This window comes from Salvelinus namaycush, chromosome 4 (assembly GCF_016432855.1).
Source record: "Salvelinus namaycush isolate Seneca chromosome 4, SaNama_1.0, whole genome shotgun sequence".
Lineage (NCBI taxonomy): Eukaryota > Metazoa > Chordata > Actinopteri > Salmoniformes > Salmonidae > Salvelinus > Salvelinus namaycush.
In genome coordinates this window covers 48,069,114-48,087,399 of record NC_052310.1, presented here as the reverse complement: position 1 = coordinate 48,087,399, position 18,286 = coordinate 48,069,114, and the positions used below count along the sequence as shown (strand labels likewise).

The 18,286-nt window shown below is 41.2% G+C and overlaps 1 protein-coding gene across 1 annotated transcript in view; it reads right to left on the bottom strand.

Moving 5' to 3' along the window:
- Positions 1-18,286, bottom strand: part of LOC120046575 (glutamate receptor ionotropic, delta-1-like) — a 419,872-nt gene that overhangs the window by 109,944 nt on the left and 291,642 nt on the right. Inside the window, exon 5 of the mRNA XM_038991931.1 lies at positions 9,641-9,694. Within this exon, the coding sequence (XP_038847859.1) occupies positions 9,641-9,694 (54 nt within the window). The remainder of the gene's footprint in view (positions 1-9,640; positions 9,695-18,286) is intronic.

Sequence of the window (18,286 nt, the reverse complement as noted above, 5' to 3'; positions counted from 1 at the left end):
AGTGATGTCTGCACAACGCATCACCAGGGGAAAACTACCTGCTCTCCAGGACACCTACACCACCCGATGTCACAGGAAGGCCAAAAAGATCATCAAGGACAACAACCACCCGAGCCACTGCCTGGTCAGCCTGCTATCATCCAGAAGGCGAGGTCAGTACAGGTGCATCAAAGCTGGGACCGAGAGACTGAAAAACAGCTTCTATCTCAAGGCCATCAGACTGTTAAACAGCCATCACTAACATTGAGTGGCTGATGCCAACATACTGACTCAATCTCTAGCCACTTTAATAATTAAAAATGGGATGTAATAAATGTATCACTAGTCACTTTAAACTAAGCCACTTTACGTAATGTTTACATACCCTGAGTAGTTCCTGTGACACTACTCATCTCAAATGTATATACTGTACTCTATACCATCTACTGCATCTTGCTTATGCCGTTCGGCCATCGCTCATCCATGTATATTTTTATGTACATATTCTTACTCATTCCTTTACACTTGTGTGTTTAAGGTAGTTGTGAACTTGTTAGGTTAGATTACTTGTTAGATATTACTGCATGGTCGGAACTAGAAGCACAAGTATTTCACTACACTCGCATTAACATCTGCTAACCATGTGTATGTGACAAATAAAGTTTTATTTGATTTGGCTATTGTTGTGACTTAGATGAAGATCAGATCAAAATGCATGACCAATTTATGCAGAAATCCAGGTAATTCCAAAGGGTTCACATACTTTTTCTTGCCACTGTAGATATGGAGTAATTTTAGCGGAAGTAGATCATCATTCTGTAGCTTTAAGTGTGGTGGTTTATTCGTTGACAGGTATGACTTCATAACCACTCTTTTCTGGATAGTTGATTTTCTGTTTCTTTGGTTTATTTTCTATTTCCTCCTTTTTTACTTTTTTCTCGCTGGGAAAGTTGTGAGATGAGTTTCATTTAACCACTTTCTGTTCTCTTAAGGTATCTTTCTTTTTGTTTCTTAAGATACTCCTGGTATCTTATAGGATCTTGGGTGATTTTGTTTATATACTGTATGTCCTTGTTCTCTCCTTGGTTGATTTAGGGGCAAAATAAATAATTAAAGTCAGTAAAAACCATAGTAAGTCACATAAATAGACATCTAAATCCCTCAATCATCCTAAAATAAGTGTTCAATTTCAAATGAACCATTATCATATATGTAATTTGTGTGTCTTTTCATGTCTTAAGGTAAGTAAAAATGTATGAACTAATACATTCTGTCCTAACCATCAGATTTCATGATGTGTATTTGGTCATAAATAGCAGGAATTCTAGCATGCTAACTATAATTGAAAAGCTAGCATACAATGTGTCCATAAAAAAAATCTAACATAACTTGATGAAATTATAGCCTCTTTGGTAATGATGTACAATAAAAATATTATCTTCTGAAGTTATATAAACTTTTTTTCCCAATAATTTCCCAGCATCAAAATTGTAATCTCCCTCCATGACATCCTTGTGCCCCACTGTCACTAATCTTATCCATGGTAACCAAGCACACAAACTATTGAAAAAACATTATTATCACTTCCTCAAAACCCATTGGATAAGAACATGAGAGGGGAGGGACCTCTGACCTTCTCATCCAATGTATTTTGAGAAGGGGACAAGGAGAGAGGATGCAACGAATCAAGGAAATGCAATTGAGATTCCCATTTTTTTGTCAGTGCCAGACTGACTGACTGACTGAGCTACCATAATATCCATGGCCTGTCCAGAAACAACCCCTAGCCCCTACTGCCCAGAGTCTAGACACTTCTGGAAATCTGAGAGGGATTGATGGGTGGTGACATGGTGAGCGCTCCACCTTAACCTCTGATAGGCTTGATGGAATTTTGGCGGTATTGCTTACGCCTGTCCAATTCTCTCAGATCTCCACAAGTGTCTAGGGGTTGTTTCTAGACAGGACCCCACAACCCTTCGGGTGTGTGGTGGACCTACAGCATGACAATCGAGGCACTGGTTGGATGTTTAATTCCATTGCTATACACACATATATTTGCACAGATGTAAGCTGGACACAGCCACAGCAAAATAGATACTGTTGTTTTGGCTGTATAGCATAATTTAATAAGATTACCAATGGTTTAGGATATATTAGTCAGCTAAGCATTTAGAGTAATAGCAGTTGATTAAGACAATACACACTAAATAGTACGCAGAAATCTTACCTTATCTTGCCACTATGGCACGGTATGGGCAGAAATGAATCAATGAATGAATAGATAATAGATTAATAGAATGGACCAACTTTGAAAGGACAGGAAGTGTTGGCTGTGCACTTGACCAGGCATTCCACATTTAACCACACCCACATTTGAACATTGAAATATTAAGTTGATTTTTGGCTTTATATGCAAAAACTTGGAAAACAAACGATCAAAACGTACACGGACCGTAATTTTACCTTAGGAATCTTGATTTAATGTTGTCCACTAAAGTAGGCTAATTATATTAACCGCACTAACAACATAGACACCAAAATGTTCTGTCAGTCCTGGAGATCAGTACTGGAGATTAATTCCTGCACTTTGGCTGTTAAATCGTTTGCAGTATCACACAAGGTCTTTATCACTCGACTGTCATTCATAAAATCCTTTCCTGAATCAGCTTATGTTGTGTGATAATATCCCCACATATTGTAACTAAACAGCTATCAAACGCGCATCAAACAACTATTATGCGTAATTATTGAAGAACCCTGTTAATGACAGTATCGATTTTTGTTTTATTAATGATATTACAATTAATCTTTCTGTTGAAAGCATTGGATTTTGCAATTACATACATTATTTTGGTTATGTGTGAACATGAAAACTGTTTTCACACCGTAACATAGGGAGATATGAAATGTTACGAGTTTACAGCACACTTCTGAGATCTCCATACAAAAAAATCGAATCAAATCCAATTTTATTTGTCACATCCACATGGTAAGCAGATGTTAATGCGAGTGTAGTGAAATGCTTGTGCTTCTAGTTCCGACCATGCAGTAATATCTAACAGGTAATCTAACCTAACAAGTTCACAACTACCTTAAACACACAAGTGTTAAGAAATGAATAAGAATATGAACATAAAAATATATGAATGAGTGATGGCCGAACGGCATAGGCAAGATGCAGTAGATGGTATAGAGTACAGTATATACATATGAGATGAGTAATGTAGGGTATGTAAACATTATATAAAGTGGCATTGTTTAAAGTGACTAGTGACACACTTATTACATCAAGATGGCAAGATGCAGTAGATGATATAGAGTACAGTATATACATATGAGATGAAAAATGTAGGGTATGTAAACATTATATAAAGTGGCATTGTTTAAAGTGGCTAGTGATACATTAATTACATACATTTTTCCATTAATAAAGTGGCTAGAGTTGAGTCAGTATATTGGCAGCAGCCACTCAACGTTAGTGATGGCTGTTAAATTAACAGTCTGATGGCCTTGAGATAGAAGCTGTTGTTCAGTCTCTCGGTCCCCGCTTTGATGCACCCGTACTGACCTCACCTTCTGGATGATAGCGGGGTGAACAGGCAGTGGCTCGGGTGTGTCACGTTCTGACCATAGTTCTTGTGTGTTTTACTTGTTTTAATGTTGGTTCAGGACGTGAGCTGCGTGGGCATTCTATGTTGTGTGTCTAGTTTGTCTGTTTCTATGTTTGGCCTAATATGGTTCTCAATCAGAGGCAGGTGTTTTGTGTTGTCTCTGATTGGGAATCATATTTAGGTGGCTTGTTTTGTGTTGGGGTTTGTGGGTGGTTGTTTCCTGTCTTTGTGTTCGTTTCACCAGAGAGGACTGTTTCGGTTTGCCACGTTTGTTATTTTTGTATTTTGTAAGTGTTCACGTTATTCGTCTTAATTAAATCATGTTGAGCACAAACTACGCTGCGTCTTGGTCCGATCCCTGCTACACCTCCTCTTCGTCTGAAGAGGAGGTGTAGCAGGGATCGGACCAAGACGAAGAGGAGGAAGGCTGCCGTTACAGGGTGGTTGTTGTCCTTGATGATCTTTTTGGCATTCCTGTGACATCGGGTGGTGTAGGTGTCCTGGATGGCAGGTAGTTTTCCCCCGGTGATGTGTTGTGCAGACCTCACTACCCTCTGGAGAGCCTTACGGTTGTGGGCGGAGCAGTTGCCGTACCAGGCGGTGATACAGCCCGACAGGATGCTCTCGATTGTGCATCTGTAAAAGTTTGTGAGTGTTTTTGGTGACAAGACAAATTTCTTCAGCCTCCTGAGGTTGAAGAGGCGCTGCTGCGCCTTCTTCACCACGCTGTCTGTGTGGGTGGACCATTTCAGTTTGTCCGTGATGTGTACGCTGAGGAACTTAAAACTTACTACCCTCTCCACTACTGTCCCATCGATGTGGATAGGGGGTTGCTCCCTCTGCTGTTTCCTGAAGTCCACGGTCATCTCCTTTGTTTTGTTGACATTGAGTGTGAGGTTATTTTCCTGACACCACACTCCGAGGGCCCTCACCTCCTCCCTGTAGGCCGTCTCGTCATTGTTGGTAATCAAGCCTACCACTGTAGTGTCGTCTGCAAACTTGATGATTGAGTTGGAGGCGTGCATGGCCACGCAGTCATGGGTGAACAGGGAGTACAGGAGAGGGCTGAGAACGCACCCTTGTGGGGCCCCAGTGTTGAGGATCAGCGGGGTGGAGATGTTGTTACCTACCCTCACCACCTGGGGGCGGCCCGTCAGGAAGTCCAGGACCCAGTTGCACAGGGCGGGGTCGAGACCCACGTTTTCGAGCTTAATGACAAGTGTGGAGGGTACTATGGTGTTAAATGCTGAGCTGTAGTCAATGAACAGCATTCTTACGTAGGTATTCCTCTTGTCCAGATGAGATAGGGCAGTGTGCAGTGTGATTGCGATTGCGTCGTCTGTGAACCTATTGGTGCGGCAAGCAAATTGGAGTGGGTCTAGGGTGTCAGGTAGGGTGGAGGTGATATGGTCCTTGACTAGTCTCTCAAAGCACTTCATGATGTCGTAAGTGAGTGCTACGGGGTGATAGTCATTTAGCTCAGTTACCTTAGCTTTCTTGGGAACAAGAACAATGGTGGCCCTCTTGAAGCATGTGGGAACAGCAGACTGTGATAAGGATTGATTAAATATGTCCGTAAACACACCAGCCAGCTGGTCTGCACATGCTCTGAGAAAGCGGCTTGGGATGCCGTCTGGGCCTGCAGCCTTTGCAAGGGTTAACACGTTTAAATGTTTTACTCACGTTGGCTGCAGCGAAGGAGAGCCCGCAGGTTTTCGTAGCGGGCCATGTCAGTGGCACTGTATTGTCCTCAAAGCGAGCAAAGAAGTTGTTTAGTTTGTCTGGGAGCAAGACATCGTGGTCCGCGATGGGGCTGGTTTTTCTTTTGTAGTCCGTGATTGACTGTAGACCCTGCCACATACCTCTCGTGTCTGAGCCATTGAATTGCGACTCTACTTTGTCTCTATACTGATGCTTAGCTTGTTTGATTGCCTTGCAGAGGGAATAGCTACAATGTTTGTATTCGGTCATGTTTCCGGTCACCTTGCCCTGATTAAAAACAGTGGTTCGCGCTTTAAGTTTTGCCGCGAATGCTGCCATCAATCCACGGTTTCTGGTTGGGGAATGTTTTAATAGACGCTGTGGGTACAACATTACCGATGCACTTGCTAATAAACTCGCTCACCGAATCAGCGTATTCATCAATGTTGTTGTTCGACGCTATGCGGAACATATCCCAGTCCATGTGATCGAAGCAATCTTGAAGCGTGGAATCCGATTGGTTGGACCAGCGTTGAACAGACCTGAGCACGGGTGCTTCCTGTTTTAGTTTCTGTCTATAGGCTGGGAGCAACAAAATGGATTCGTGGTCAGCTTTTCCGAAAGGAGGGCGGGGGGGGGCCTTATATGCATTGCGGAAGTTAGAATAACAATGATCCAGGGTTTTGCCAGCCCGGGTCGCACAATCGATATGCTGATAAAATTTAGGGAGCCTTGTTTTCAGATTAGCCTTGTTAAAATCGCCAGATACAATAAAATCAGCCTCAGGATATGTGGTTTCCAGTTTACATAGAGTCAAATGAAGTTCGTTCATCAGTGCCTTCGATGTGTCTGCTTGGGGGGGAATATACACGACTGTGATTATGATCGAAGAGAATTCTCTTGGTAGATAATGCGGTCGGCATTTGATTGTGAGGAAGTCCGGTGAACGAAAGGACTTGAGTTCCTGTATGTTGTTATGATCACACCACGTCTCGTTAATCATCAGGCATAACCCCCCGCCCTTCTTACCAGAGAGATGCTTGTTTCTGTCGGCGCGATGCGTGAAGAAACCAGGTGGCTGTACCGACTCCGATAGAGTGTCTCGAGTGAGCCATGTTTCCATTAAACAAAGAACGTTACAGTCTCTGATCTCTCTTGAAGGCAACCCTTTCGTCTACCTTGTTGTCAAGAGACTGGACATTGGCGAGTAATATGCTCGGGAGCGGTGCGCAATGTGCCCGTCTACGGAGCCTGACCAGAAGACCGCTCCGTTTGCCCTTTCTGCGGCGCCGTTGTTTTGGGTCGCCGGCTGGGATCCGATCCATTGTCCTGGATGGTGGGCCAAACAGAGGATCCGCTTCGGGAAAGTCGTATTCCTGGTAATGTTGGTGAGTTGACGTTGCTCTTTTATCCAATAGATCCTCCCGACTGTATGTAATAAAACGTAAGATTTCCTGGGGTAACAATGTAAGAAATAACACATAAAATAACAAAATACTGCATAGTTTCCTAGGGACGCCAAGCGAGGCGGCGATCTCTGTCGGCGCCGGATGTTACAAGAAAAGAGTCCGACAGCAATATCCAGGAATTTCACAGGACCAAGGTCAATGTGTAATTTACAGTTGAAGCCGGAAGTTTACATACACCTTAGCCAAATACATTTAAACTCAGTTTTTGACAATTCTTGACATTTAATCCTAGTAAAAAATCCCTGTTTTAGGTCAGTTATGATCATCACTTTATTTTAAGAATGTGAAATGTCAGAATAATAGTAGAGAGAATAATTTCTTTCAGCTTTTATTTCTTTCATCACATTCCCAGTGGGTCAGAAGTTTACTCAATTAGTACATGGTAGCATTGCCTTTACATTGTTTAACTTGGGTCAAACGCTTTGGGTAGCCTTCCATAAGCTTCCCACAATAAGTTGGGTGAATTTTGGCCCATTCCTTTTGACAGAGCTGGGGTAACTGAGTCAGGTTTTAGGTCTCTTTGCTCGCACACGCTTTTTCAGTTATGTCCACAAATTTTCTATAGGATTGAAGTCAGGGCTTTGTGATGGCCACTCCAATACCTTGACTTTATTGTCCTTAAGCCATTTTGCCACAACTTTGGAAGTGTGCTTGGGGTCATTGTCCATTTGGAAGACCCATTTGCGACTAAGCTTTAACTTCCTGACTGATGTCTTGAGATGTTGCTTCAATATATCCACATAATTTCCCCTCCTCATGATACCATCTATTTTGTGAAGTGCACCAGTCCCTCCTGCAGCAAATCACCCCCACAACATGATACTGGAGGTTGCATGCCTCCCCCTTTTTCCTCCAAACATAACGATGGTCATTATGGCCAAAACGTTCCATTTTTGTTTCATCAGACCAGAGGACATTTCTCCAACAAGTACGTCCTTTGTCCCCATGTGCAGTTGGAAACCGTAGTCTGGCTTTTTTATGGTGGTTTTGGAGCAGTGGCTTCTTCCTTGCTGAGCGACCTTTCAGGTTATGTCGATATAAACTTATTTTACTGTGGATATAGATACTTTTGTACCTCTTAACTCCAGCATCTTCACAGGGTCCTTTGCTGTTGTTCTGGGATTGACTTGCACTTTTCGCTACAAAGTACGTTCATCTCTAGGAGACAGAACGCGTCTCCTTCCTGAGCGGTATGACGGCTGCGTGGTCCCATGGTGTTTATACTTGCGTACTATTGTTTGTCAGATGAACGTGGTACGTTCAGGCGTTTGGAAATTGCTCCCAGGGATGAACCAGACTTGTGGAGGTCTACAATTATTTTTCTGAGGTCTTGGCTGATTTCTTTTGATTTTCCCATGATGTCAAGCAAAGAGGCACTGAGTTTGAAGGTAGGCCTTGAAATACATCCACAGGTACACCTCCAATTGTCTCAAATGATGTCAATTAGCCTATCAGAAGCTTCTAAAGCCATGACATCATTTTATGGAATTTTACAAGCTGTTTAAAGGCACAGTCAACTTAGTGTATGTAAACTTCTGACACACTGGAATTGTGATACTGTCACGTTCCTGACATTATTTTCCTTTGTTTAACTTTGTTTAGTTGGTCAGGACGTGAGCTTCGTGTCTATATGTAAGTTCTCAAGTTCAGGTCTGTCTACGTCGTTTGTTGTTTTGTAGTTTGTGTAAGAGTTTTCGTGTTTCGTCTTTCTTTAATAAATATCCATTATGTCTGCATACAACGCTGCATTTTGGTCCGACCCTTACTCCTCCTCCTCATCCGAGGAGGAGGCATTAGACAGCCGTTACAGATACAGTGAAATAATCTGTCTGTAAACAATTGTTGGAAAAATTACTTGTGTTTTGCACAAAGTAGATGTCCTAACCGACTTGCCAAAACTATAGTTTGTTAACAAAAAATGTGTGGAGTTGTTGAAAAACGAGTTTTAATGACTCCAACCTAAGTGTATGTAAACTTCCGACTTCAGCTGTATTTGTTAAATGCTTAGTATATGATATAACAACAAACTGTATCATAAATGCAAGGAAAGCAAGGTAGTGTTTTCTCTCAAATTTGTGAAGACTCCAAGCATGAGAATGGGTTTAAACATACTGTAGGTTTTGATTCAACTCATGAATTACATTGAATGTATCTATGTTCCCTCTTTATACTGTATCTTAATGTACTCACAATAAAAAAAGGCAAATTATTATTAATGACTTTGTAATAGCTCCAAACAGAAAAAAATAAATGCTCACTGGTACCCTAGTTTATTAGAAAGACCCATGTGTCTGTGTGAGCGTACATTTGTGCGTGTGTGTGAGTTCACTGTGGTTGGTGGTTAGGTCAACTTAAAAGTGTACTCTGGAAGCACATAAACTCTAATAAAAAGACATCAAGGTACGTTAGAAACATGCTTTTTTCCCATTAGCATTGGCACATCAGAGGACTTATGGTCCTTCTCAGCAAATCAGCCTGAATCAATGCAAAAGTGCCCAGCTGGTCTCAGGCATGGCACAGAGCACAGTGTTTGGTATTCACAAAGTGCTTGGCATATATTGATGTTAAAGCCCATTTGGAAGACCATTTACGCAATGTCAGATCAACAAAGAAACAGGTAAAAAAAACAGCTTTGGCTTTCGAAGTGCTGTGAATGCAATAACTAATAATTATTTGGTCAATAATGTATAAAACCCCTCAGATAGAAACAAAGTGGCATGGTGTGAGAGCATTTATACTGTTTCTGAGTCTAAATATGGAAGAAGTCAGAGTGAAAGTGTTATTGGTTTTAATCCATGTCTATCCGCAGCTAATGCAACTGCAATGAAGCAAACTGAAGAAATGTGATGTATAAATATAATAATGCAGTATTGATCTCACCTCATTGGCATAAACCCAATGGCTGTCCTTGGATGCCAGGTTGGTTTCCACAGCCTGCATAGAGATAGAAAGAGGGGGGAAGGAGAGGAGAAGGAAATTAGTATAAAGAAAATAGAGATTTAATGCATTTCCCAAAATAATCCTATAACAACATAAGAGTAGGGAGTCCAAACTCAAGTACACAGGCTTGAATGGTTCACCATAGCCGTGGGAAGTAGGGGTGCTGAGGGTGCTGCAGCACCCCCTGAAAAATCTGAATTGCTATGTTGTTCATCATGGTTACTCATAAGTAAGTGCTCCATCTTAATGGCTAAGAAAGGCACAGTATAGCTCTTTCACATATCACATGACTATTCACGCATGACATCTGTCATGGTTATGCTATATATGCTTGTCCTCATCTGTAAATTGTTGTCATTACCTTCCAAATGATCCCTTTTGCCATACTGAAATTTAGATTGATAGCCCCATATCATCCTTACAAACAGTATAACTTAAAAGCCTTCACCATTTTACCTAACAACAGTGTGCGCATCAATAATAACACCCAGCACAGCCTGAAAGCTGCAGATCGATCTTCTAACCTTGGAAGAGTCATGATTTGATTTTAATGCCACGCATTTCCAGCTTGGTCTCATTGAATATTGCAGAGGCCCCTGAACACAAGAGTAAGATTTACCTCCACGGTTGAATGCTCCGTTTCTTACTCACTCTGAAATTATAGGGGCCATATGCCATCCAACCACACTTGCATTCAAACAGATAGCCCGTCGCTATCGTTAGAAACACAGAAATATAGGAAACAGCTGCTGAACTTAGTTTCCCACTACAGATTTATTCAGCAATGTAAAAACAATGAGCACTGTGTCACTAGATCATATCCTGGGGCTGAGAGCTGGAGACAAATCATCTCCCACCAAGATGTAGGCAACAAGGTCTATAGTAGTGGGTACTGCAATGAAAATAGGGTGTGTAGCCAAGGAGAAAGAGCAGGGGAGCTCCATTGCACTGTAGGTATCAGGTAGCTTATTAGCAGGTGAAAGCGCTGGTGTTTCCGGGCGTGTTGGTTGTTAGATAAGCATCGACCTTAGTTGTTCCAGGAATTTGACGTCATCAAGTCAAATGGATGATGAGGTTCAGGAACCATTTTTAGACAAGTTGTCTGTGTGGGAGTGACTGCTGTTTGTCTATAGTACTTCAACTATGAATCAAACATCATTATGTGATTTTTTCTATGCTGTAAGTTTGATTAGGTTACAAGTTATCACATTATGGCAATGACATCAACTCGTGACCTACAGAACACGTTTCATCAACACCTCTTGCCAGAAATTCAGTTGTGTTTTTTATTTTTATTGTTCACTTGAAGAGCTGATGCAAAATGAAGCTTTGGAGAGAAATATGATTTTAGGCTAGAAATCAGACTTAGGAGCAGCAACATCAGATAGCTATTATATGCTATAATGTTAATGTAACTGAATCTCACAATTAGATCTAGTAAGATCTAGAATCAGAGAAGTGAGGCACCCTGAGGCATGTCTCTAGAGTTAGTCAACACAGATAATTATATAATATAGATATTTATGACTTTAAATTGGAATTACTGGTAGGGGGATTTGAGGTCTCAACAAAGCTAACATTTATTGATGGATATGTTCAGAGTTGGATGGGTACTACCACATGGGCTATTCAATATCAATTTGAGGTCTTTATGCAGTAATGCACTGAGATTAATTCCTGAAGGATTTACAGTGACGCTACTACATTATACATTAAGCTTCTTGGCATTGAATATAAGGTTAAGGAATCATCAATTGTGTCTATATTCACAATGCAATGGATGCCAATTCTAATATTTCGACACTAACTGGTCTTTTGACCAATCAGATCAGATATTTTGCCAATAATTAGCCTGCCTATGTAGCCAATGTACTGTACATTCTAAACATTTCTCTGTGTCTTGTGGATCCCTTGTTTGAGTATTAAAACAAAGATCTGCAAGCTCGTTTGTCTCGTCTTTAAAACATAATCACTCATGCTCTCTCTGTTTTAGATTTTTGGTCAAGAAGTGCAAAAATGTATTATGCCTTCAAATGAAAGTTAATCTCTGCATCCCATGGTTGAGATCAGACTTGATTAAACAAAACACTCACTTTTAATTTAGAGTCAGAGCAGATGCATTTCAGCAGCAATGTTTCGGTCCTTAGGGCCTAGTTTTCTAAAAGTTAACACTCCTGGTGTTCTATTCATTCCATTTCTATGCATTTAATCCTATCCGATAGCCGAAATCCGGATAGATATCTTTAGAAAAACTGGGCTCTGAGCATCTCAAGCTGCATGTCAACAGCAGTGAGAATGTTTCTTTTTATATGTTTGTTAAAGGAATTTCATTCCTATGTTTATCAACCAATTCAATTAAAACCCTCTGCCCATAAATAAGAATTTGTAAGATAATTATCAGCATTAAATGGACAGAAACCAGTCTTAAAATCAATCAATCAATAGCGTTTATTCTCGAGAGTACTGAATCATAGTACAATTTACATCAGGTTATATAATAAAGATGATGTCATAGGTTTTAATGTCCATCCTCCTCTAGAATACAATGGCACTATAGTTAGAGTTCTCATTACTGTCTGCCACCTGTTAAACTATCTGCAACCAACCCAAGGTCTTTCCCCTCCCTGGGTAGAGACAAAATGTCCTGTAAGGAACACAGCATTCCAGCCTGTCTGAAGATAACTCCATTCTTTCTAATAAGGAACACATAATATTCAGCATTATGATTATAATAAGTTTCATTCATACAGTAACATCTAAGTCAAATGTATACATATTTTAGTCATTAAACACAAAAATCAAAAAAGCACAATTAGCTAGGTTTATTTTATTGACAATTTTCAATAATTAGGGAAATAACATCAGGTGTGAGCTTGTTTTGGTTCCCCATATCTCACCTACTGTATGTTTTCAACTGAACTGTTCTAGAACCTCTTAGCTCAAGTTGGAAACAATAACCCTTTATTCTAAAAATATTCCAGGAATATAACAAAAACCATAATGATTAACCTAATTAATATATTTATTGAATGACCTTTACATGCTCCAGCCAGGGAGGTTATTGTTATATTCCTGGAATATTATTGGAATAAAGGATTATGATCTCCACTTGCGCTAACAGGTATTCCAACTCATTTGGATCATTCAACAGGCAAAATCAATCTTACCCTATTGTACAGTGCATTCGGAAAGTATTCAGACCCCTTAACCTTTTCCACATTTTGTTACGTTACAGCCTTATTCTAAAATGTATTAAATATTTGTTCCCCCTCTCAATCTACACACAATACCCCATCATGACAAATCAAAAACAGGTAAAAAAAATGTTTTTAAATATCACACTTACATAACTATTCAGACCCTTTACTCAGTACTTTGTTGAAGCACCTTTGGCAGCCATTATGGCCGAGAGTATTCTTAGGTATGACGCTACAAGCTTGGCACACCTGTATTTGGGGAGTTTCTCCCATTCTTCTCTTGCAGATCCACTCAAACTCTGTCAGGTTGGATGGGGAGCGTCGCTACACAGCTATGTTCAGGTCTCTCTAGAGATGTTCGATCGGGTTCAAGTCCGGGCTCTGGCTGGGCCACTCAAGGACTTTCAGAGACTTGTCCCAAAGTCACTCCTGCATTGTCTTGGCTGTGTGCTTAGGCTCGTTGTCCTGTTGGAAGGTGAACCTTCACCCCCAGTCTGAGGTCTTGAGCGCTCTGGAGCAGGTTTTTATCAAGGACCTCTCTGTAATTTGCTCCATTCATCTTTCCCTCAATCCTGACTAGTCTTCCAGTCCCTGCCACTGAAAAACATCCCCACAGAATGATGCTGCCACCACCATGCTTCTCCAGACGTGACGCCTGGTATTCAGTCCAAAGAGTTAAATCTTGTTTCTCATGGTCTGAGAGTCCTTTACGGGCCTTTTGGCAAACTGCAAGCGGGCTGTCATGTGCCTTTTACTGAGGAGTGGCTTCCATCTGGCCACTCCACCATAAAGGCCTGACTGGTGGAGTGCTGCAGAGATGGTTGTCCTTCTGGAAGGTTCTCCCATCTCCAGAGCTCTGTCAGAGGACCTTCAGGTTCTTGGTCACCTCCCTGACCAAGGCCATTCTCCCCCGATTGCTCAGTTTGGCTCGTGCGGCCAGCTCTTGGAAGAGTCTTGGTGGTTCCAAACTTCTTCCATTTAAGAATGATGAAGGCCACTTTGTTATTGGGGACCTTCAAAGCAGCAGAAATTGTTTTATACCCGTCCCCAGATCTGTACATCAACAGAATCCTGTCTCAGAGCTCTACGGACATTTCCTTCGACCTCATGGCTTGGTTTTTGCTCTGACATGCACTGTCAACTGTGGGACCTTATATAGACATGTGTGTACCTTTAGAAATAATTTCCAATCAATTTAATTTACCACAGGTGGACTCCAATCAAGTTGTAGAAACATCTCAAGGATGATCAATGGAAAAAGGATGCACCTGAGCTCAATTTCGACTCTCATAGCAAAGAATAAGGCTGTAACATAACAACTTGTGGAAAAGGTCAAGGGGTCTAAAAACCTTCTGAATGTACTGTAATGAACACGTTTTTGTGTGTTGGTAGTTAAAACATTAGGATGTACAGTGGCTTTGATATAAAATTAATGGTGCTTCTCTGCCATCGTGAACAGTGTTGGTGTTACTCCTATCATACTTACTAATTAGGTGTCTGTGTATGACCTGTTTTGTAATGATATGCTGTAACATGACAACATCATCACTACTACTGGAACATAGGTCGATGGCATTGCTACATAGCAACCAGAGGATGTCTCGCTCTGGAATGAGGCCATTCAGTGGTCCGAAGGGTTCAGGAGGGCTTTAGATCAGACAGTCGTTTGAAAGGATGGACAATGATGAGTTGTCAAAGCTCACTGTTTAATTCTGTGCCAGTCTTACAAAGGCACCCAAGTCGTAATGAGGCCCCTCATGAAATACTCACAATGGACGGGACCCTGGCCTCATCTCCTACAGTCCTCTGTTGCTGTGGAAACGAGATCAGACCTGAGTCTACACATCTCTGTTAGTATAGAGCTAAACACTTAGGTACCTTAGAGTTTGACCTAAAAATCAACTACAGTCTATTAAACTTCAGGGATATTGTTTAAGCAGTCTATGATCAATATTATATAGGAGGTCAAATGTAGTAAATACTTTACTGGTCAATTGGCCAGTTACATATTTGCGTACCATATGTGTTTACCGGTCCAAGGGTACACTATATGGGGTACCCTGTCTTAGATCTAGTCTCAAACCCAGGGATGGGAGTTTCCTGCAGTAAATGAAACAAAGTAGTTAAGAATCATGGTGGCCAAACAGAAGCCCTGTTCTTCTCCAATCAACCTGGCCTCAGGGCCATTCATAGCTTTTGGGATGTACATTTGAATCCCTCCATTTAGTATGATATGTTACGTTACATTACAAATGGAGTAATGGTCGTACAATAACATACGGATTGGAGGACGTATAGTGTCACACTGTCATGACCTCCGCCGAAGTCGGCTCCTGTCCTTGTTCGGGCGACGTTCGGCGGTCGACGTCATCGGCTTTCTAGCCATCACCGCTCCATTTTCCATTGTTCCATTTGTTGTGTCTTGTTCCCTGCACACCTGGTTTTCATTCCCTGACCACACTGCATGTATTTATTCCTGTGTTCCCCTCCATGTCTTTGTCTGAAATTGTGGGCAGACCATTTTCCATTTGTAATGTAGCGTAACATATCATACTTGGAGGTACAAAAATGTACGTTAAATAGCAAAGGTCTGATTTATGAGTCCAGACTGCTCCGCACACAGTCAGAAAACTGCATCTCAAACAGTGAGGCTTTTACCCTGATCGTTGAGTGTTTGACGGTAGATGAGCGAGCTGATATACTGTAGCTGTTTATGCATGCCACAACATTGGTCTCTGAGTTCAAAACTCATAAAGTGCTTCAGTGTGCCTTTAACGTATTCCAGCGCATCATTATCATTTAGGATATTTTCTGTATAAGAAGACAAGAGAAAGACTGTATATCAAACATAGAGCAGTCCTCTTTGGCAAAACACATTTAATAGTGTGAAGCATGTGCTACTGTGACTTCAATTGGAACTTCCTAATGTGTAGCAACAATAATATACAAACGTTGCATTTTAACAAGGTGTCTTAGATGTACAAGAATGATCAAATCAAAGTGTCTTGGCACAGTAGGAAGATAGACATGACATTTCAACAAGGTGCCTTTCCGTACAGCTGGAACATAAACTATGCATTGCACCTGCAGGGGGTTTATGTTTTGAATCCATGATGCTACCTCAATTGAATTTTATTGAAAAATGGATGGGTGTAATCCAGATACTTAATGGAGAAGAAACATATTAACACACCGATACATTGTGTTCATCTGTAATTAGCTTGAAAAGGAGCTGGAAAAGGACATAATGCTACACATGGGGAGGGTAGGTACAAGTCTCACTCAATGTACCAATAAATATGATGCTGATATCACATATAGTGTTTTCAAAACATGTAACTGTAGCTGTGCATATGGATGATATGATTGGGTGTTCTGCTTTTATATTCCTCAGAGATTACAAACTGTACATACCTAAAGCCTCATCTTTGTGACCAGTGAAGAGGTCTTTCAGCAAACCTCAAACAAAAACACAGATTTTGCTCAGTCAATCAACATTTCGCAAGAAAAAGTAATCATGCACATTTACTGCCACAGCCCCCAAAAAATCAACAACAGCAGCTGCAACATAGACATCAGAAATACAACGGGCTAAAATCAAGTGTTTCACCATCAGTATAAATGTTGGAACACCAACATCTAGTGCCTTAGACCGAGTGGCGCAGAAGTCTAAGGCACTGCATCTCAGTGCTAGAGGAGTCACTATAGACACCCGCGTTCGAATCCAGGCTGTATTGTATCACAACCGGCCGTGATTGTGAGTTCCATAGGGCGGCACACAATTGGCCTGGTGTAGGCTGTCATTGTAAATAAGAATTTGTTCTTAACTAAATAATAAATTCTCCCGTTTTAATAATAATAATACACCTAAGAAGCCTCAAAGAGCTGATGGCAGATAAGCAGTAATCCAAAGGCAGTCCTATTGGGATGTAAAGCTATCTAATTGATCAAACTAAGAACAGTATTCAGTGAAGAATGGCATGGGATAGATTTCCAATGGAAACACACTGTATTTTGGCCAAAGACTTTTCTCTCCAGAAACTTTAGCAGCTCTGACATAGCTAGCGAAATAGAAAAGTTTTAACTGATAACAATTTAGAGTCTCACTCCACTCCTACAATTAATCAGCATGAAACCGTGCTTCCTTGCCTCGCTTGTTTTGAGGTGGTTGTGTCGGTGAAGATCCAAAAGCGGCAGCATGGGATAGTTTTTCCACTGCAGTGATGTGGGGGTTTTAAGCCCCCCCCGCCCCCAATGCTGTGTCATTGTGGAACACTTGTGGCTGTCAAAGCCTATCAATCCCATCATGCGTTGGGGGTCTGTTCTCACATTGCCTCTGAGGAAATGACACTACCCACCAGGTAGGCACAGGTAGTCCTCTAATCTATGCTGCAGGCTACGGGCTCACACTCTCTCACTGGAGAGACTGCCAAGAGAGGAAAAACAAAACAGCTGAAACTAGGGCAAAAAAGGGAAGGTGGTATTAAGATGTGACAGCCTTGTCAGGAGGTGATGAGTAGAAAAGTGTCAGACAGACTCCCAAGGCTCAGACGACTCCTGTAATCTCTCTCTCTCTCTCTCTGACTCTCCCCCTCTCTCTCACACCTCCTAATGTACTTCAAAATTAAAGTCAGGAAGAACACAAACAAGGCCACTTCAAAGTGAGAACACCCAATATTGGTTGAGAGAAATAATCAATCAACACAGTGTGGTTTCAGGTATAGTTGTTCTCCTCCCCCAGGGAAGACATGGAGGTTGTGCTTTGCTACAAACAGTTGAAGTCGGAAGTTTACATACACCTTAGCCAAATACATTTAAACTCAGTTTTTCACAATTCCTGACATTTAATCCAAGTACAAATTCCCTGTCTAAGGTCAGTTAGGATCACCACTATATTTTAAGAATGTGAAATGTCAGAATAATAGTAGAGAGAATGACTTATTTCAGCTTTTATTTCTTTCATCACATTTCCAGTGGGTCAGAAGTTTATATACACTCAATTAGTATTTGGTAGCATTGCCTGTAAATTGTTTAACTTGGGTCAAACGTTTCGAATAGCCTTCCACAAGCTTCCCACAATAAGTTGGGTGAATTTTAGCCCATTCCTCCTGACAGAGCTGGTGTAACTGGGTCAGGTTTGAAGGCCTCCTTGCTCGCACACGCTTTTTCAATTCTGCCCACACATTTTCTATGGGATTGAGGACAGGGCTTTGTGATGGCCACTCCAATACATTGACTTTGTTGTCCTTAAGCCATTTTGCCACAACTTTGGAAGTATGCTTGGGGTCATTGTCCATTTGGAAGACCGATTTGCGACAAAAGCTTTTACTTCCTGACTGATGTCTTGAGATGTTGCTTCAATATATCCACATCATTTTCCTTTCTCGTG